We start from the raw sequence: 22,639 nt of genomic DNA on the forward strand, positions 1-22,639 counted from the left end.
TATGCACACACATGTGAAACCATCACCACAACCGAGGTAACAGGCATATCCATCCCCTATTTTCTCTGGTCTCCCCTAGAACTTCTTTTAATCTAGTAGAACGTCCTACTAGGTTGATCTTCCATGTCGCTTCCCCTGTGTTCCTTATTTAAACCGCGTTGTCGTATTGTTCTACGTTCTGGGAGGTTTCCTGTTTTACACTTCGCAGGCTTCTATTTTGTGCTGTTATTTTTCCCCCTCAGCGTCCAGTACCACTCGGTGTCTGCTGAAACCGCAAAGGCTTTGGTTGATTAGGTGCCTGTGTGGGCTTACTCTGCAGTTGTGAGGCTGTGTTTACGCATCCAGCCTCTTGCCTGGCTGGCAGCAGCACATGGACTCCGCGAGTGGGCAGAGGCATGGAGCAGGCAAGCCGCTCTGCCCACCCCACTCCCACCTGCCAAGGGCTAAAATTAGGAGGACATTACTTGGGTTGTGTTGGACTTTAGCCTCTTTGTCTCACAGTGTCGACACTGGTATTTCAGTGGCCATCAAGGTTGTATATCAATAAAGACATAAATATTTGTCATACATTTTTAATGTCCATTCTCAAAACCTGCAGCATCATCACTAAGAAAGCCCCCAAACCATCATCAGTGCTGGAGCTGAGATGGTTCTTTTCGTCACTGGCATCTTTCTGCCTTAGCTCCCTCTCAGATTCCACTCTCCAGCCTGCTTACCATAGTCTCATGTGAACGCATGCAATGACAAAATCTGCCTTATATCTATGTTCTGTAGCAGTGACGTGTCAGTCTATGATGTCAGAGAAGGAATTTAAACTCTCCCTCTCGGTTGGCTTGTCCAGGGCTTGTTCTTTTCCTTAGCAAAGAATCTGAAAGGAGGTGGGGAGTTCTGGGTTTTGCGGTGTGTGTTGGCCACAGACCACTAGAGGGTAGCATTGTCACTATTGTCTTTGAGCTTTGGGAGCTTGGTCCGCAGTGGACACGTCCTCGTTTGGTGCTCTGCCTTCCAGCTCTAATACAGATGCACTGGGCTCGGGATTGCCTGGGGAGCTGGGCAGTAGGGAGCGGTGGGTGCCTTGTCTTTTGGCAGATGTGTACTTTTTGTTTGGTTTAAATGTTTGAGGTAGAGAGGAGGGTGTATATACTCAGCTCACCTACTTGAGTCAATCTCAGTGTAATCTTAAACATAAGCTGGATTTTTGTTTGTTCGTTTTGCTGGATGGCAAACCATAACTGTATCCCTCTTTCTTTTTTTTCTTGTTGTGGATTCACCAGATAGAATCAAGTGCCTATTTTTTCCATCACTCCCCCTCACCTACCCTAACCTGGGAAGACGGGAGGGGCTTCTGTGAGTGCCAGCTCTCCCCCTTGGGAAATCACCGTGTTGGTTTCAGTGACATTCAGACCCCTGTGGGTCGCTGAGCTGGATCTTCTCAGCACAGAGGATAAAGGGTGGGACACAGTTGAAGGCAGGGGTACCCTAACTCCGAAGAGGAGGTTTTCTCTGGCTGGCTAGTTCAGCAGGAATTGTTCTTTCAAATGGCAGATGTGGCTTAATTGCTTATGTGTAGGCCTAGCAGAAGAAAAATTAAGATTCATCACTTTGAAAAACATAATGAACATTTGGAGGGTTCTGCATCTACAAAATTACAGCAAAATCCAAAAATTATCTGAATTTTTTAGTTTGTTGGAGTCTTCCAAATGTCAGTCTTTTCTTATATGGAAGAAAATATGGTTAAAATATCTCTCAAGTGTCACAAAGTAAACTTAAGAAATACCAGGCAACCTGTATCTTAAGTCAGATTACCCCAGATATATCCTTTACACTTCATAAAATACATCTAACATTTTTTTTTTTGCTAATATAAAGAAACATACAGGCACAGAGATATAAACTTAATTATATTTATTTGTCTAGTTTCATATTTATTCTTCATACAGTGACTGAGTTCACATTATTATGATTTAATGACTGAATTAACAAGTATATTGATATGTTTTAAATAACTGTTTATTGTTTGGCACTGTAGGTGTTTTTAATTATTTTTGCTCTTGTGAATAGAACTGTTCTGAACAGTTTTGTACAAACTACCTGTTCCCAGTTGATGTATTTGACCAGGACCTTTTCCTTCCCAATGAAATTCTGGATCAAGAGGAAAAAGAAACATTTAAGAGCCTCTTTTATGTATTGATAGGTAGAATGCTGAAAAAAAAATTTATATGATAACCTTGCCAATATATTAAAAATTCAGTTTTGAAGATAAGAAGTTACTGAGTTTCCTTCACCTATGTAGCGGAATCTCAAATATATAAAAGTGTTGAGTTGTTCTTGTGTATTTTAGGTATTCGTCTTTTTAATAATTCATATTTTACCTTAGTAATACAACACACAGTTTCAAAAGTCAAAGTGATACAGTCAGATACAAACTGAAGCAAATCATGTCTGATACAAAATGGTGATGACATCAATAACGTCTAGACATAAAGAAGGCAGAAAAGCTGTTTTGAGGAGTTGAAAGTGATATAAAATGTGGAGAATTCAGTCTGGACGTGTTGAATGTGGAATGTCTTGCAGACATGTAGAAACAGGAGAGTGGTGTTCAGTTGGATGGTCAGATGTGGGTTCTTATTTGGGAGTCATTGGGATCTGGGGTTAGTAAAACCAGTGAACATGACTGTTGTCGTCAGGACCACAAGGAGAGGGGAGTATTGGGTCATTGATGGAAATCTGGGTTGTATCACCACTGATGGGGTGGAAAAGCCTGTAAAAGATTGAGAGGAATAGATGACATTATAAAGGAGAACAAGGAGACAGTAGTATCCCTGTTTCAAGACAGTTGGGGGATTTAAGGGACAGTCCATGGTCAATCCCACCATATGCAGCAGACTCTTCGAGTGACATCGTGTGTTGAAGAGGGTCTATTAGATCTGTCAGCAGGACGGTCTTTGGTCACCTTTAGAGGAGCAAGTCTACTCGAAGAGTATAGAGTGTTGGGGGTAGAGGCCAGCTACTATGGGCGGAGCCCAGGAGATTGAGATAGAAGAGCAGTGAATGTAGAGTCAAGGTGACTTGTGATGTCTCAGTGGGGATTGCCTACCTCTGAGTTCTGCCTACCTCTCTAGATTCACTTCTTGGTGCCTTTGCATATTAAATTTTCTTTTCCTGCAATTCTCTTCTTTTTCTCCACACTGCACATTAGCTTAAAGTGAAATACCATGGGTATTTTTTATCACTTTATCCTGAAGACCTGGGTCAGCAACTTATATACATAGGTACCCAGTAACTCCTGGATAGATGGATGGATGGAAGAACCTATATCTGGAAGCGCTGAGTTAGAACTAACTTATTTGGGAGAGACCGGCCTTGGGTATGACTAGAGAGGAGGGCCACGTGGGATTCTAGACAAGGTGGAGACAGGTGCTAGGATCAGTAAGGGGCGAGAACACTTTCATTCAGCGAGACTGGCTCCATCATACAGCCTTTAGAAATGAGAAGCACCTTGCCATCGGCGACATGATTGCAGAGCTATGAACCAATCTGAATTCTGGTTGAATTCAGAACCAATCTGGTTCATATTGGTGAAGTTAATATAAGATATCAGGAACCAAAATTTACCCTAAGTTATATAGCTGCAAAACAATGACAGAAAAGCAGTGTATAATCAGGAAGCCTGTAGGAAAAGTGGAGTATGTAGAAGTTTGAAGAAATGAGCACAGAATAAGGTAGAACTGGGTTGTCAGCTGGCGATGGTTCTCTAGATACTGATGCCTACCAAATCTGCCATATTAATCCAGCACCTGTGAGCCGGTCACGGGGGAGACAGCCTTATGTGAACCTCTCCCACAGGGCCGCCGTAGAAACAAGGTCAGCTCTTCTTTGGCTGGTAGTGAGAAACGGTAAACTCACTGCCCATGGAAACTAAGTGTCCCCGTTTCCCTGTAGGCACATGTGCTAAGAAGCCACGTGAGAACCAGACAGGTGCTCACTGGGCTGGTTCTCATCCTAGCTCATGGTTATCAAAGCTTCCTAAATGGCAGGCACTGTGCTAAGTACTTCACACGAATCATCTTTTATTGTCTTCACAAGCACCTCTGAACCAGGTGCCAATACTATTATAACTGCAGATGAGAAGACTGAGGCTTGTGACTTTTGCAAAATCACACAGCAAGGACATGTCAGAGTTAAGACTTGAACTCAGGTCTGTCAAATTCCACGGTCTACACTCCTAACTACCAAGTGCTCATGGAATTCAGATGAGGGGAGTCAATTCAAACTTGAAATTGATTCGGGTTTCTATATCATCTGGCTATCTCTGTAATAAAGTTGGTGGGACACATTTACTGCAGTCTGCTCAGTGACTTGTCCGTTTTTCTGTCATCCCTCTGAGGACCGCACTCCTTTTTGTTGCATTTGTTGACATCTTCGGTTCAGTGCATGGTAATCTTGAAGCCATTGTGTCTCTTTGGTGATTTTATAAAGATGAATTCTGAGGCTTGATTTTATGGAATGCCTTCTCTTTGGGGGAATTCCTGCCATCACCCTTTGCACTGAGATGAGTCCTAACCACTGGTAAAATTCTCAGGCCCACAGATTCCAGTGCCTTCCCTAAAGGGACCTTTGTTCTGATGCAGCACCTCCCACAGCAGCAGCTTATACCTGACCTTCTTCACCCCAGTTAGTAACTGAATCCAAATGTCAACAGCCCAGAGTTTGCAGATGTGGGCACGAAGAGGATTTCCTTCGACCTGAGGGACTCAGGGATTGAAAGTAAAGAGAGACCCAGAAAAGTGAATCAAGACTAAGCCATTTTTTTTTAACATTAAAAATTTTTATTTATTTTAATTGGAGGATAATTACAACTTTGTGATAGTTTTTGCCATGCATCAACATGAATCGGCCACAGTCATGCATATGTCCCCTCCCTCCTGAACGCCCCCCCCCAGCTGCCTCCCCACCCCATCCTTGGTCGGCAGTGCAGTTAGTGAACAGACTTCCAATCCCTGCAGATGTTACTTCTGTGATGTGCCACTGTACACGTTCTACTACCTGGGTGACTTTCTGGGCTTTGTTTTCTTTTCCTTTCTCCCACCAGGCTGTGAAGGGCTGACAAAGCTTGACTTGACGGTGAATTTCATCGGGGAGCTGAGCAGTGTTAAAACCCTTCAAGGCAACATCCACCTGAAGGAGCTGTTCCTCATGGGAAACCCCTGTGCTGACTTTGACGGCTACAGACAGTTCGTGCTGGCAACTCTTCAGCAGTTAAAGGTATGCTTTATCTCCGTGATACGAAATTCTCGGAAAAAATGAAGCAGCTACACAGTGATTCCTGATTTATTCCCAGCGTTTTCAGAGAGTGTGTTGTTTTAGAGAATGGAATAGTCCAGAAAAATCAAAACGAATTCTTTGGCTCACTGAACTTTCAAAATTTTTTTAATAACTCTAATAAAGTTTGGAGAAATAAATGGGCATATTTTTCTCCTTTCTCATTCAGAACGCACAGAGTTGAATTGAGCTTTCTTGATGGGTTCAAGTCATTGTATAGAGGGCGTCCTTTATTACTAAGAGCTCACCAAAAGCTTAGGGCTTTTGAGGTGGATATGTGGGCTCCATCCCTGGGTCAGGAAGATCCCCTGGAGGAGGAAATAGCAACCCACTCCATTATTCTTGCCTGGAGAATCTCATGGACAGAGGAGTCTGGGTGGGCTACGGTCCATGTGGTTGCGCAGAACTGGACACATCTGAGTGAGTTCATACTCTTAAACTCCTGTGCCTTTTTTTTTTTTTAAACTATTGCTTTTTATTAACTCACTTGCTATGTTAATTCTCAGGCTCTCGTATGCTTTGGAATACTTAGATGGGGTTCGTGGTCACTGCCCCCTCTCCGCCGCCATCCCCCTGCCTGAGTACCCCACTCAGTAGGTCTGATGGGCACCCAAGAGTTTGCATTCGGAACAGGCTCTCGAGTGACTCTGAGGCCGCTGGTCCAGGGACCTCATTCGAGAACTGCTACTCTATGTTTTAATTTCTTCTGCATCTCCCCATGTCTGATATTTTTGCAAACCAGGAAACAACACACAGTTTCTGGAGAAATCCTACACCCGAGAATATTTAAATAGCACTATTAATGCTAATGTGTTAATAACTCCAAGAGCTCCTGACCTGCATGTGTTGGTCTGAAACCTCGAGACTTCTCTGGTGAAGTGTGGAACAGGCCTCCATACACAGAAGGCAAGGAGAGGCCAGAGAAAGGGGTGGCCTCTCCGGAGACAGACTGGCAGGTGGCGGGTCTCATAAGCAAGGAAGCTTCCTTACCAAGCTTGTTCTGGGCAATAAGATGTGTATGGGTCTGCACCCGCCAGCTAGAATCTCACAGGTTTGTAGAGAGGCATTAACTGGGTTCAGTCCAGAGGGTCTCAACAGAACCTTCCACTCTCAAGGCTGCACCCCGGAACAGCTCCTAGTGTGGAAACGATGGGCAGAGCGCACCTGCCAGGACAGGGGCGGGGTGAGGAGCCTGTGATCACCCGGGTCCAGCTCGCAGTCGCATCCTCTCGGTGACCCGCGCCCCCAGCAGCGGGAGCAGCATTTTGCCTCTGCACAGAGAACGTGTGGAGGCGCTGGCTTTCTCCCAGGCCTTGTGCTCCATCCTCAGAAGGCATTTGTGTTTAGACTGCTGTCTTCTGTGTAGGCAAAATTGCTGGATTAATAGAATACATTTTTTTCCTAATGTAAAATGTCTTTGGTTAAAAGAATGAACAACTCAGATAATTGAATATAGAACATATATTTATAATGAGTGATATAGTAGCTCAGACATCGTCCAGGCCAGTCATCATTGTACGAGCACTTCCTGAAAAAATGAACTGATGAGAAGCAGAATTTTAGAGACAGGGATGCTATATGCCATGTCCCCGGAAGGGTGTGGGACCGTCATCCCAGCTGGGCCTGGTCAGCCCGGCAGTGTCGGGCTAGGGGTGTGTGAGCCATCAGACAGGAGCCTGAATCACGGGTCAGGGCTGTTCCCGGGGCTTGGGACACAGCATCGCTGATGCTCCTGGACCCTTGCAGGGAGGTGATTAGAAGCATCCTGAGATGAGGAAGCCTGGCCTTGGAAAGCTGGGGCTCCTTGTTTAAGGTGACACACCTGGCAAGTGGCCCCAGTGGGATTTGAACCTAAAAGCCCACCATTCTCACAATAACCACACTCCCTGCTTCTCTCTGGGGTAATGTACAGGTCTCAGGTCAAGTCTTTCCTTTCAGAAAGACTGTTGTGATTCAGCTGCTACAACAGGCAACAGCCTCTCTTTGAAGAATGGTACTCATAAATGTGTTTACTAGTATTTAAAAATAGGCTGATAAACTTCAGAATCTATTTTTCTTTTAATTGGGGGGAAATTGCTTTACAATGTTGTGTTCCTTTCTGCCATGCAACCCCGTGAATCAGTCATATCCCCGCCCTCGTGGGCCTCCCTGCCCCGGCCCTTCCCGCCCCGCTAGGTCATCACAGAACTGACCTCCCTGTGCCCTTCAGCAGCTGCCCACTAGCTGCATGTTTCACACGTGTGTATATACACGTAGTGTATGAGTGTCAATGCTACTCTCTCAGTCCATCCCACCCTTGCCTTCCCCCAGCGTGTCCACAAGTACATTCTGTACATCTTCGCTGCAAATAGATTCATCAGTACATACCATTTCACTGAAAGCTTGTTATCTACTTTGACCAGAGTTGTCCTAACAGATGTCTTATTTCCTAGGGCTATGATAACAATGTTCTGCAGACAGGGTAGCTTGAACATCAGGAATTTATCTCACTGTTCTGAAGGCTGCAAGTGGTAGATCAAGGTGTGGGTCGATTCTGGGCCCATTTGCATTAGAGCTCAGTTTTGGGCAATATACAAGGCCCTTTCTCCCTGAGATATTAAAATTCTTAACACAATGAGCAGTTACAGAATTAATATATTTTGAAAGCTTGTCATTAATAATCAGTTTCCACAGAAGACCTACTTATTGTTATTACCAGTAAAGATGCTTTGTAAACTGTATTAATTGTGTGAAGTAAAACACTGATTTAGATCAAAGTTCGTGATATTTCCCATTAATTACTTTGCTTTCAACTCCGTATCACTAAGGTGCATTATTTATTATTTCCAGTCTTGCAAGTAAAGTCCTCTTGGGGCTGATTCAGATTGCAGCTTTGGGATAAATGCACTGTTGGCTGGTTTTTTTTTTGTTGCTGTTGTTCCAGTGGTTGGATGGTAAAGAAATCGAGCGTTCAGAAAGGATTCGGGCATTACAGAACTTCGCAGCAGTTGAACAAAAAATCAGAGAGCAGGAGAAAGCTTACTGTCTAAAGCGAGCCAAGGACAAGGAAGAAGCTCAGAGGAAGCTGAAGGAGGAGGAAAACAAAAGCAAGATGGAGAGAAATCACACCGGCTCTGATGGACACTGGTACACGGACATCAGTACTCCCCTGTAGGTAAACGGAGTGTACTCTCTGGTTGACTTATGTTAAAAGCAAAACTTAGGTTAAAAAGTTTTCTTCCCAAGGTGTTTACAGTGCCACTTAGAGTCCAGATGATTGATTTGAAAAATAAATTATGATATGAATTTTGGGGAAGACCATGTATGATCATCTCATTGTTTGTGACCATTCTGTGAGGCTTTCTTCCCTTTGAGTGGGGGGAAACCTTTCTAAACTAGCAGCTTTAATTCTCATCTAAAATTATCCTCAGACAAAGCTCTCTGAAAGATGCACAGGAAAGCTGAATTAGCAGGTGTACTTTGATTTATTAAAGTAGGAATATTTTAGAGAAGTTAAATGCAAATCACATTATTATAAATTGAGCAATTTTGATTGCATAAGATGTTCTGTTTTGTGAATTATTTAATGAATGCATTTTTAATGTGATTAATATGCCCCTAATTGGTCGTTTTTATAAACATGAATTTTTCATGCTTGCTTATTTTAAGGGAATTGCAACTGTAGTCAGTTGATTTGATTCCATACAATGAAATCTTTCAATATTTTGATAACAGAATCTCTTAAACTTGGGAAAATAATAATTATGATGTATTTCAGATATACATAAAAGTTAAAAAAAATAAATAGGCAGCTATAGCTATTGTGTGTGCCACCACCCACATGTATTAAATGTCAATAGTGGGCATGTTTACCTTTTTTTTTTTTTAATAGAGCATCGATAGAGAAGCTCCTTCAGTGTTTCTCCCCCGTCCCTCTGCTCCTTTCATCCTGTGGCATCCACCACTCTAAAGTCAGTACTTTAGTAGTGTTTGGTATCATGTCGATCCCACTGTATTGTCATATATTTACCACATAATTATGTAGTACTTAATACTACTTAACCAGGAGTAGTTTTATGTTTTTTTCTTTTTTTTTAGCATGAATGATATCTTTCTACAGCTTTGTTTTTCATTCAGTATTATGTTTTTGTGATTTACGCATATGAAGACATGTAAGACGAATTCATTCATTTTAGCTGTGAAATAAAATTCCATCGACTGAATAAGTCACAGTTTATCCCAGAGCGGGCATTCAAAATATTCGACAGTGAGTGATTCTTTGGCCCCGACAGATCAGAATAAGCACCAACTCCAGCGATCCGTGTGGCCCTAGTGTGAGAACACAGGAAGGAAGGAGGGAGGAGGTGGAGGGGAGGAGGGAGGCAGGAGGAGGGTCAGCTGAAGATCAGCCCTGATGCAGCTACTCCTCTTTGGGTGGCTGTGTCAGTGGTTTTCCATTTCTCATTTCTTTCACACAATGGTGCACACGTCTCCTTGTGCAAGTACAGAAGTTTCTGTAGCATATATTCAGCAGTGACATTGCTGCATATTAATTATAAACATCTCTTCAACTTTGTATGCATTGCCCAATTGTTTTTTAAAGTGTATTAACTTAAACTCCTATATCAGCAGTGTTGGAGAGTTCCTGATCTTTTGTCAACAGTAGATAATGTGATTTTTAAAACATTGGCCAATCACGTTGGTTGTTAAATAGCATCTCATTTTAATTTGCATTTCTATGCAAATCAAAACCACAATGAGGTACCATTACACGCCAGTCAGGATGGCTGCTATCCAAAAGTCTACAAGCAATAAATGCTGGAGAGGGTGTGGAGAAAAGGGAACCCTCTTACACTGTTGGTGGGAATGCAAATTAGTACAGCCACTATGGAAAACAGTGTGGAGATTTCTTGAAAAGCTGGAAATAGAACTGCCATATGACCCAGCAATCCCACTTCTGGGCATACACACTGAGGAAACCAGATCTGAAAGAGACACGTGCACCCCAATGTTCATCGCAGCACTGTTTATAATAGCCAGGACATGGAAGCAACCTAGATGCCCATCAGCAGACGAATGGATGAGGAAGCTGTGGTACATATACACCATGGAATATTACTCAGCCATTAAAAAGAATTCATTTGAATCAGTTCTAATGAGATGGATGAAACTGGAGCCCATTATACAGAGCGAAGTAAGCCAGAAAGATAAAGACCATTACAGTATACTAACACATATATATGGAATTTAGAAAGATGGCAATGATAACCCTATATGCAAAACAGAAAAAGAGACTCAGATGTATAGAACAGACTTGTGGACTCTGGGAGAAGGCGAGGGTGGGAATGTTTCAAGAGAACAGCATCGAAACATGTATACTATCTAGGGTGAAACAGATCACCAGCCCAGGTTGGGTGCATGAGACAAGTGCTCGGGCCTGGTGCACTGGGAAGACCCAGAGGGATCGGGTGGAGAGGGAGGTGGGAGGGGGGACCAGGATGGGGAATACATGTAAATCCATGGCTAATTCATTTCAAGGTATGACAAAAACCACTGCAATGATGCAAAGTAATTAGCCTCCAACTAATAAAAATAAATGGAAAAAACAAAAAACAAAATAAAACAAAACAAAATAATTTGCATTTCTAGAATTAAGAGTGAGTTTCAGTATCTTAAATGTCTTCTTTTATGTTTATTAGCTATTTAGATTTCTTCTGTTCAAGACTTCCATCTATCTTAAATAAGTTGTAAGGTTTTTTCTTACTAATTTATAGCTCTTTTATATTCTAGATGCAGATTCTTTAGTGGTTATGAGGTTTGCAAATACCTTCTTGCAGTCTGTCTGTGACTTGTCTTTAATTTCGATAAGTGCTTTTGTTTTCTAGAATTTAGATATGTTAATGTAGCTAAACTTATTTTATACATTTTGATCTCATTTATGAAAATATTCAATACCCCAGTATCATATCTATCTATCCTGGGGTTAACTTTTGACAACAGTGTGGGGTAGGGTGCTAGTCATTTCCCCTACAGGATTGTCTGTTTCAGCCCCATTAATTAAAGTGCCATTCTTCTCCCATATTATATTCCCTTCTCTAGTGATTCATGGGCCCATTTCTGGGCTCCCTAGATTCTTCCATGGGAATACTACCACATGGTTTTAATTTCTATAAGTCTTGATTTTTGCTGGGAGATACTCTTCTGTTTCAAAATCATCTTGATTCCTCTTGTCTCTTTTTACCCTTCTGTGAGAATTTGGGAGGTGTTCAAACTCCCCCTATATCCCTAGTGTAATTTTGATTGAAATTGCATTGAATTTATATGTTCATAAGGGGAAAGTTGACATCTTCAGGACATTGATTCTTTCCTTGCTGAATTTTGGAATAGCTCTCTTTATTTAGACCTTCGGACCCCTTCAGTAAGTTCTTATAATTTTCTTTATAAAGGTTTTATGCTAATTCTTATTAGATTTATTTATAAGTATCTTGTAGAATGGGATTTTAAAGATAGATTTGTTATTGGGTCTTTCTGATGTATATGGGGCAAATAGTATTAAGAAATCTTGGTGGCACTAGGGGTAAAGAATCCGCCTGCTAACACAGGAGGCATAAGAGGCACAAATTCCATCCCTGGGTCAGAAGATCCCCTGGAGAAGGGAACAGCTACCCACTCCAGTGTTCTTGCCTGGAGAATCCCATGGAGAGAGGAGCCTGGTGGGCTACAGTCTGCAGGGTCACACAGAGTTGGACACAGCTGAAGCACTTTAGCATGCATGCAATCTTGCTGAAGTTTTTAAGAAGGTGCAGTAGTTAGTCTGTAGATCATCCTGTATTTTCTATGTAGAAAAACACATTTTTAAAAAATAAACAGTAACTTGAAAAAAATTACCAATCCTTCTACCTCTGCTTTTTATTTTATTTTTTTTATGGTACCTGCTAAGCCTCCAGTGTGGAGTGGAATAGCAGCAGTAAGAATGGTTATCTGTATCTTGTTCCTGACTTTTAAAAGAATGTTCCCCATTCGTCATCATTAAGTATAGTGAGTCCTATGAGGCTTTTGAAGAGTTGAGTTAGTTTCCTTTTATTCCAAGTTGATGAAAAGCTTTTATCATCAGGGATGCTAGATTTTTGTTAAATGCTTTTTCTGTATCTATTGAGATAAGCGTATTTTTCTGTTGATGTGTTGAATTAACATTGAGAGATTTTTCTAAAATTAAGCCATCCTTGTATTTCTAGAATAAACTCACCTTGTCCATATTTTATTTTCGATTTTTTAATTGAAGTATAGCAGATGTACAATGTTGTATTAGTTTTAGGTATACAGCAGAGTGATTCAATTTTATATATATATATACATATATATATATATATATATATATATATATATTCTTTTTCAGATTCATTTCCATTATAGGTTATTACCACATATTGAATATGGTTCCCTGTGCTGCACAGTAGGTCCTTGTTGATCTGTGTTATATATAATAGTGTATATATGTTAATCATGATCTCCTAATTTATCCCCTACCCCACCTTTCCACTCTGGTTACCATAAGTTTGTTTTCCGTGTCTGTGAGTCTGTTTGCCAAACAAAATTTTTTAATGAGAATGAAAGTAATGATTTCAGTGATGGTTACCTAAAATCTTGTAGAATATTATAGATTCCCTTTTTTTTCAGTACCATAAAGAACCATGGCTATATGGCAAGCATTTATTTTCGGTAATTTGCACTATTTTGCTTATTAAACTGTCTGGCTGCATCTTATAACACATAGGGTGTTTCAGCAGAATTTTACTGTATATTCTGTTTGTATTCTTTAAATTTCATATTTTTGGTCTGTCCTTTTAAAAAGCATCTTATTTGAAGGTCAACTAAATGAGCGTTTTGTGTTATCTCATTTCAGTAACAAGAACAACAACAAAATCTAACAATTAATGGGTACTTAGTATTTGCCATCCTGGTACTAAAGGCTTCCTGTAGATGTTTTCGTTTAATATCATTTTGTAACAGTGCAAACTCTAGGGAGAGGTGAGGGGCGAGAGCCTATACCTGTTGTGTACTGCTCCAGTGTCCTTTCTCTCTGCTAGAACAGTCTCCTGTTTCTTCTCTCTGCTAGAACGGTCTCCTATCTGGTGCCTGACACACAGAAAGACATTCAATAAATATTAGCTGAATCCTTGCTGAATGAATGTTGACCATCAGAATAATTATTTGATGCCCTATGGAGACTCATTTAATTCTCTGATAGTACATAAAACATGAATGAAAAAAAGAGCATTCCCATATTGATGTTGTTTAGTCACTCAGTTGCATCTGACTCTTTGAACCCCATGAACTGTAGCCTGCCAGGCTCCTCTGTCCATGGGATTTACCAGGCAAGAATACTGGAGTGGGTTGCCATTTCTTTCTCCAGGGGATCTTCCCAACCCAGGGATCAAACCTGTGTCTCCTGCATTGGCAGGTGGATTCTTTACTACTAAGACACCAAGGAAGCCCATACCATATAAAGCTACAAAACCCAAAGTCAGCCATGCAAAATGGAGTAAATAGAGTCCATACCATGGGCAATGTCATATAGCCCACTGAAGAATTTTAGAGATAGAGGATCATTAAAGAATCTGGAATGTGCTTAGTCACTCAGTCATGTCTGACTCTTTGAGCCAGGCTCCTCTGTCCATGGGGATTCTCCAGGCAAGAATAGTGGAGTGGGTTGCCATGCCCTCCTCCAGGGGATCTTCCCAACGCAGGGATCGAACCCAGGTCTCCCACACTGCAGGCGGATTCTATACTGTCTCAGCCACCAGGGAAGCCCCTAACGAACCTGGAAGACACGATCAGGTTGTTTTAGCAAGACTCCTCTGGGAGCAGTGTGAAGGATGGAATTGAAGGGTGCAGGGCTGAGCGTGGGTTGGTTACTATGGCCCCCCGGTCTCTGTCTGACCATCAGAACCTCCCATGACATTGTAAAGCCAGGGTCCTCGGCACCCTCCAGACGGACTGGGTAGACTGGTGGGAGCCTAGAGGCCTGCACTGTGTGTAAAGCCCCCAGATCACTCATATCAGCCCGGTCTAGGAACCCTTGACTCTGATCACTGCAGCTTTCCTGGTGGTGGGTAAGGGGGGCCTAGCCCAGTGCCGTGGCACTCATTTCTCCAACTTAGCTCCGATAGGCTTTCTCTCGGACACATTTTGTTATTCAAAGCTAAGAAGATAATATATTGAAAAGAAAAACCATATAAGGTATTTCAGGGGCAGTGTTCAGGATGAGACTCAGATGTCCATTATTGGTCTTTATGTGTCCTGTGTTTGTTCCTAGCTCACCTTCTGAAGACAGTAAAGGCTACATCCAGGCACCAGAAACACAAGAAGGGCAATGCAAGGAAAAGAAATTAGATGACAGGGAAGACGACCTGGAATTCTGGAATAAGCCCTCTTTGTACACTCCTGAATCTCGATTGGAAACTCTGAGACATATGGAAAAACAACGGAGAGACCAAGAAAGATTAAGGTATTCCATTTTTTCCTATCATCAAGAGTGATAGAATATATTTTTGATTGCACATTGTTTTATCCATCATCTATGTTAAATCTGTGCTAGCTGTCACACACAGACTTTGCTTTTCCTAACTTCAGCTTTTTGTTGACGTGTATCTACTAACATTTATTAATATTAGACTACCTAAAGAAGGTTGTTGTGAATCATGGCATTTTAGGTAGAGTTTTTTTTGTATGTCCCTTGCTTTTTAACAACTTTAAACGTGTCAAATAGTATGACCTGGTTTAAAGATACCAGTCCTCCAAGTCATTCAGTTCAGGTGCTGTGTCTACCCCATCTAATGACTTTCTGAGATGTTTGCCCTTAATGGTCGGAGAAGGCAATGGCACCCCACTCCAGTACTCAGGCCTGGAAAATCCCATGGACAGAGGAGCCTGGTGGGCTGCCGTCCATGGAGTCACACAGAGTCGGACACGACTGAGGCAACTTAGCAGCAGCAGCAGCAGCCCTTAATTGTCCGGGGTTGTGGAGAACAAGGGCTTCCCTGATAGCTCAGTTGGTAAAGAATCCGCCTGCAATGCAGGAGACCTGGGTTCGATCCCTGGGTTGGGAAGATCTCCTGGAGAAGAGAAAGGCTACCCACTGCAGTATTCTGGCCGGGAGAATTCAATGGACTACATACAGTCCATGGGGTCACAAGGAGTCAGACACGAGTGAGCGACTTTCACTTCACTGTGGAGAATAATGTAGTTCATGTAAACATGAACTTAATTGGACCTGGCAACCCAGTTTCAGATGCAGAAAAATGTGAATAAATTTCTATTACAAAATAAAGTTAACTGACACAAAATCTATATTAAAAGAACAATAGAAGTCTAAGACAAAGAATTGCCTATAGTTCTGTCATTTTAACACATCTGTCCGTCTGATCTTCTAGAACTTGTCCATATATGCCTTTTTAAAGTTTTTATGTATTTTTTGAAAGTGGTTTAAATAAATATAATTTGCATCCTACATTTTCTTTCATGTTATTCCATGAATTTTTCCTCTTTACTCCATTCACCTTCCTCCTGTCTCTCCCCTTCATGGTAATGAGAGTTAGTTAGCAGGCTTGGGTCCAGCCCACCTCTACAAGCATATGAATGATTTCTGCAAATGTGGGATTGGGGATCTTTTTTAAGAACAAAAATGGACTTATATTTTATATGTTTGTTCTCACTAAATCATCATCAACACTTTTCTGTAACTTTTTAGACTGGTAGTAAAGAGTGAACACATTTTTTTTTTTTAATAGATGCAAAATGTCTCATAGTGTGAATGTACCACAGTCAGTCCAATTATTCCTCCATTGATGGACATTCACAATGGTTCCAGCGTCTTGCCACTGCAGATGATGCTGTGATAGGCATCCTTTCACATAGATCTTTATGTACTGGTATTTTTATTTCTATAAAATAGATTCTGTTTGGCATTTTAAAAACTGTAATTTTAGCTAAAGTAGAAGCTGTATATACAAATGGAGAATTGATAGTTAGCTGAGTAAATCATGCATAAAATAGACTCATTTAAACATTCATGGCTATTTCATGAAAAGGAGTTTTCTCCCCCATTCGAATGATCTGGCAAATTGTCTTGGTCACATTTTCGCTTTACAGATATGGGTATAATCACACAGAAATCTGGCTCAATTGTCAGCTCCCAGCCATGGGCCTCATCACAGTGAATTGATGTATTCACAAATATGCCATTAATTTTTCTGAAACTGTCTCACATATTAATTGTTTGTATATTATCTTTGTGTATTTTTTTCCTCTCCTCTGCCCCTTGTTCCCACCCACCCCCAATACTAAGTGAAAAGAAGAAGAAAGTGAAGCCACCAAGGATGTTGGTCACCGAGGACGGGAGAGCCCTGAACGTGAATGAGCCCAAGTAAGTTGGATCAGGTGGAGACTTGAAGACACAAAATGTGTGGTATTGGTCATACCATGGCTTCAAGCACACGTTTGCTCAGATATCCGAACACTCTTAGTAAACCAGAAGGACCTAATGAGAATGTCATTTTGTACGTATTTAAATGCAGAGCATCGTTATGTTTTCAAGTACATAATGTTACGTTTTATTCTCTTGGCATACAAAAAGTGATCTAGACATAAGGAAATCTTAGTTATTTCTGTATTCCTGAAACTTTGGACCACATACAGTTTTTTCCCCTGAAAATTTCAAGTGCTCCATTGTTGTGTTTCTTAATTTTTAAAACTCTGCCATGAACAAGCTAGCTGAGAATACTGATCACCTGTACACCTATTTCATACTCTGGAACTCATCTGCAGAACTTTTTAGAGCTAAGATAAGAAATTAATTTAAATTCCTCAACAGAGTTGATGAGAGGGAAAAATATTCCAACTAGAAACCCTCATGTATAATAGCATCTTTTGTTGTTGTTCAGTCACTCAGTCATGTCCATTTCTTTGTGACCCCATAGACTATAGCCCGCCAGGCTCCTCTGTCCTCCACTGTCTCCCAGAGTTTGCTGAAATTCACCTCCATTGAGTAGGTGATGCTGTCTAACCATCTCATCTTCTGCCGCCCTCTTCTCCTTTTGCCTTCAATCTTTCCCAGCATTAGGGTCTTTCCTAATGAGTGGACTCTTCGCATCAGGTGGCCAAAATATTGGAGAAGCCCATAGTAGTATCTAGCTATTTTAAAATTAAAACTGGGAAGCAGGCAGAGAAGGCCTTTTGTAGTCAAAATAGATCAACAAGCCTGTGAACTCAGTCTTGCTGGCTTCATTTCATTAGTCAGAATGTCTACTTTGACCATTTCATTTGTTGTGCCATTACTATGATAGAGGTGGTACAGTCCTGATCACTCTTGGGTGTCGTTAACTCATCTTCACAGCAGTCATATGTGACAGGTGGTATTTCTTCTTCATAGGTCCAAAAGCTGAACTGAGAGGTGGATGACTCACACAAGGTCACATAGCTCATTGGTGGTGTGTCTGACTTGCCTGTGCTTGCCTAATTCTAGTGGTGTTTATGATCAACTTTGTAATCTCACCCCAACCCCACACACACACACACACACACACACACATCTTCTTTATCCAGCAGGCATGAATACATGATACTAAGCCCTGGGGATGCAGAAGTGAATATGACAGATTTCTGCCTATAAGGAACTTAAAAATCTAGTGGGGAGACTGTCCCTCTTCAACCTACAGCAGGGCTTGAAGGAAACCCTCTGGACTCTGTGTGCCCCTAGTAAGACCACTGAAACTTCTTCAGTCCCATCATTTTTATATTCTGCATTTACAACATTTTTATATTCAGTCACATCTTTTCAAATCTCAGCCATGCGCTCGATGTAACACATTTGACCAAACTGATCATTACTTTCCTTCTCGAAGCACCGTCTTCCCCTTGCTCCTGATTCTTTGACCCTCCTACCTTCTCATCGTCCTCTGCTTTGCGGGCTCCTTTCTGTCTTGTCTCCTAAATGCCCTGGGGTCAGCTCCTCAGCTGTCTTCTTTTTCCACATCCACCCTCTCAAGATCTCAGCAAACCCCCATGGCTGGAAAGACTTTTTCCTTCCTCACAAGCAGAGCTGATCTCTTCCCTGAGCTCGGGACTTGTGTGTTCAGTTTGCTGCTTGAGACCCTGTGTGGACGTGAGCTGGGCCTGACTAGAGCAGACGTCCTCGCTTCCACGCCCACGCCCACTTCCCATCAGCCTACGAGCCCGTCGGCGTCCTCTGGCTTGGGAGTGAGCATGCACTGGGTGTCAAGAGCAATACCTCAGGTTCATCCTCCATCCTCTTCTCCCTCGTGTTATCAGGGAGCCCACGCGCTCTTCCTCCAGAATTGCCGGGATCCCCCCCTTCTCATTCACCCCCTCGCCACCCGCTCGGGGGACGTCGGCCTCCTCTTCCCTGGACAGTTGCCGTATGTCCTTGAGTGCTCTCCATGGTCATCTCTTGGCCACCTCCCACCTCTTCTGCTCAGCGGAAGAGAGAGGGGGAAAGCGGGGATAGGGCACTCAGTCCCCCTCTTAAGGAAAGCTCCTAGAAAGATGAACGTTTTCCTTCCTGTTACCATGAGTAAACTGGGAGCAGACAGTGGGGAGTGTGTGTACAGTCTCTGCCGGAGAAAAAGTGAAAGTCACTCAGTCGTGTCTGAGTCTTTGTGACTGACCCCATGGGCTATACAGAAAATCTCTCTGAAATTACCTTCTGAGAGATACATGAAGGGAGAGTTTAAGTTGGCGGCTAGAAAATGGGGCAATAAGCAATCAAGGCAGACGGGAAAACACCTATAATAAAAGTCCCAGAGATGAGATCAGAAACGCACGTGTCATCTGTGCACTGAAGGAGTCCCCCCCCAATCAGGGCTGCTGGAAGTAGTGAGAGCCACCGCCAGGAGCAGACCCCCTGCCGGCAGCAAGTCTAGGGCTAGTGGTACATCTTCCCAAACAATTTAGCCTGCATTCTTTAACATCGGTGAGTTATGTACTTTACAGAATACTACGATAAGTGCAGTACTCAGAATGAAATTGACCAGGTAGCTCTGAACAGTGCATCGGCAGTATGGAAGTTATACCTAGGACTAAACCTCACGTCCAGCTAAAAGACTTGGGGCTTTGAGATCCTGCCTCCCAGACTCATGTGACCTCTTTCCCGGCTACGTCAGCCCTTGCTGAGCCTCAGTTTCTTCTTCTATAAAATGGAGGTGATGGGTCACGGGCAGCATTTCTGGGGCAATGGAAAGGTTGCCGATGAAAGAAGAAAAAAGAAGACAAGACTGTTTAAAAGTGGAGGAATCTATACACTAACAATGAGAAAACAGAAAGAGAAATTAAGGAATCGATACCATTCATCATTGCAACAAAAAGAATAAAATACTTAGGAGTATATCTACCTAAAGAAACAAAAGGCCTATACATAGAAAACTATAAAACACTGATGAAAGAAATCAAAGAGGACACAAACAGATGGAGAAATGTACCGTGTTCATGGATTGGAAGAATCAATATTGTCAAAATGGCTATTCTACCCAAAGCAATCTATAGATTCAATGCAATCCCTATCAAACTACCAACGGTATTTTTCACAGAACTAGAACAAATAATTTCACAGTTTGTATGAAAATACAAAAAACCTCGAATGGCCAAAGTAACCTTGAGAAAGAAGAATGGAACTGGAGGAATCAACCTGCCTGACTTCAGACTATACTACAAAGCCACAGTCATCAAGACAGTATGGTACTGGCACAAAGACAGAAATAGAGATCAATGGAACAGAATAGAAAGCCCAGAGATAAATCCACGAACCTATGGTCACCTTATCTTCGACAAAGGAGGCAAGGATATACAATGGAAAAAAGACAACCTCTTTAACAAGTGGTGCTGGGAAAACTGGTCAACCACCTGTAAAAGAATGAAACTAGAACACTTTCTAACACCATACACAAAAATAAACTCAAAATGGATTAAAGATCTAAACGTAAGACCAGAAACTATAAAACTCCTAGAGGAGAACATAGGCAAAACACTCTCTGACATAAATCACAGCAGGATCCTCTATGACCCACACCCCAGAATTTTAGAAACAAAAGCAAAAATAAACAAATGGGACCTAATGAAACTTAAAAGCTTTTGCACAACAAAGGATACTATAAGTAAGGTGAAAAGACAGCCCTCAGATTGGGAGAAAATAATAGCAAATGAAGCAACAGACAAAGGATTAATCTCAAATATATACAAGCAACTCCTCCAGCTCAACTCCAGAAAAATAAATGACCCAATCAAAAAATGGGCCAAAGAACTAAACAGACATTTCTCCAAGGAAGACATACAGATGGCAAAAAAAAACGTGAAAAGATGCTCAACATCACTCATTATCAGAGAAATGCAAATCAAAACCACAATGAGGTACCATTATACACCAGTCAGGATGGCTGCTATCCAAAAGTCTACAAGCAATAAATGCTGGAGAGGGTGTGGAGAAAAGGGAACCCTCTTACACTGTTGGTGGGAATGCAAATTAGTACAGCCACTATGGAAAACAGTGTGGAGATTCCTTAAAAAGCTGGAAATAGATCTGCCATATGACCCAGCAATCCCACTTCTAGGCATACACACTGAGGAAACCAGATCCGAAAGAGACACGTGCACCCCAATGTTCATCGCAGCACTGTTTATAATAGCCAGGACATGGAAGCAACCTAGATGCCCATCAGCAGACGAATGGATGAGGAAGCTGTGGTACATATACACCATGGAATATTACTCAGCCATCAAAAAGAATTCATTTGAATCAGTTCTAATGAGATGGGTGAAACTGGAACCCATTATACAGAGTGAAGTAAGCCAGAAAGATAAAGACCATTACAGTATACTAACACATATATATGGAATCTAGGAAGAGGGTAACGATAACCTTATATGCAAAAAAAGAAAAAAGAGACTCAGATGTATAGAACAGACTTTTGGACTCTGTGGGAGAAGGCGAGGGCGGGATGTTTCGAGAGAACAGCATCGAAACATGTATATCTAGGGTGAAACAGATCACCAGCCCAGGTTGGATGCATGAGACAAGTGCTCAGGCCTGGTGCACTGGGAAGACCCAGAGGGATGGGGTGGAGAGGGAGGTGGGAGGGGGGACCAGGATGGGGAATACATGTAAATCCATGGCTAATTCATTTCAATGTATGACAAAAACCACTGCAATGTTGTAAAGTAATTAGCCTCCAACAAATAAAAATAAATAAATAAATAAAAAATAAAAAAAAATAAAAGTGGAGGAATCATGTGCTGGATAATAGCAAGCAAATGCAACATGTGGTCCTCCAGCAATAATTCTGCGTTTCAGTTTACTTCTAACAAACCCGAATGAAGAAGGGAAAAGAAAACTTTAGCCACCAGATGTCTCTCTCTCTGCACTGATGCTAATTTTTTTGTATCTAGTTTAAGATTCTCATATGGAAACCAGGTAAACAGAAATAATTTTTAAGTATATTGTAGGTTTCTATTGAAATTGCTAAACTCTCAGATGTTTTATTGACCAGTTACCAAAATAAGTGTGTTGTTGAAGATGAGGATATAGTTATTAGTAAATTTCCTTTTAATATTGGGATGGGGTTATCTATCAAGTATTGCTAAAGACATCCTTTTTTTCCCCCTAAATGGATTGTTTCTTAGACTTGACTTCACTTTGAAAGATGATGAAAAGCGTAACCAGATCGTCCTGGACTTGGCCGTGTATAGGTAAAGACATTTTATCATGTGTTTATTGGATGGCGTTTCTTTCTGTTTTCCTTCTCAGTCCCAGGCTCTTGAATTCTGAAACGTGAACAGCAGCCTCTTTATCGCATCCTGAGTCCTGGCTGGTTTCACCCACCCCACTCCCTGCCCGCCCCTCGTCCCTGCATGCTGACTGCTGCTGTCCCCCCGCCCACCCCACCCCAGCTCTCCCTGGCTGTGACACTCGCTCCACCAGCCCGGGTCACCTTCCACCCCTCCTTGCTACAGTCACTTAAAGACACATGTCTTTAGGTGTGCCTCAGTCCTCGAAGACGCCAGGAGGTTCTGGCTCACTCCCTCTATCCAGCTGCTAATTTTAGGATCCACATGCATGGTATTTCTGCTTCTCCAGCCCTTTAGACCCATTGATGTCCCAGGACCTTTGTCCAGGTGCCTCCCTCTGTCTGTGTCACTCACCCCAGGTCTGACGGCCCAGGACCTTTGCCCACACACCTCTCTCCCACTGCTTGTATCACTGTCACCTTAGGTGTCCTCATGCCTTCAGGCCTCCTTTCAGATGTCACCTTATCAGAGGCCTCTCTGTGTA

The 22,639-nt window shown here is 42.1% G+C and overlaps 1 protein-coding gene across 8 annotated transcripts in view; it reads left to right on the forward strand.

Moving 5' to 3' along the window:
- The window catches only part of DNAAF11 (dynein axonemal assembly factor 11), a 72,454-nt gene that overhangs the window by 22,441 nt on the left and 27,374 nt on the right, over positions 1-22,639 (forward strand). For all 8 annotated transcript variants that reach the window (XR_011491393.1, XM_070476990.1, XM_070476994.1 and 5 more), the window contains 5 exons: positions 5,093-5,265; positions 8,246-8,472; positions 14,618-14,809; positions 16,649-16,726; positions 21,991-22,056. Coding sequence is in view for 7 of the 8 variants with exons in the window: in XM_070476990.1 (XP_070333091.1) it covers positions 5,093-5,265; positions 8,246-8,472; positions 14,618-14,809; positions 16,649-16,726; positions 21,991-22,056 (736 nt within the window). In the remaining variant the exon portion in view is untranslated. The remainder of the gene's footprint in view (positions 1-5,092; positions 5,266-8,245; positions 8,473-14,617; positions 14,810-16,648; positions 16,727-21,990; positions 22,057-22,639) is intronic.

Source organism: Odocoileus virginianus, chromosome 15 (assembly GCF_023699985.2).
Source record: "Odocoileus virginianus isolate 20LAN1187 ecotype Illinois chromosome 15, Ovbor_1.2, whole genome shotgun sequence".
NCBI classification, from domain to species: Eukaryota; Metazoa; Chordata; class Mammalia; order Artiodactyla; family Cervidae; genus Odocoileus; species Odocoileus virginianus.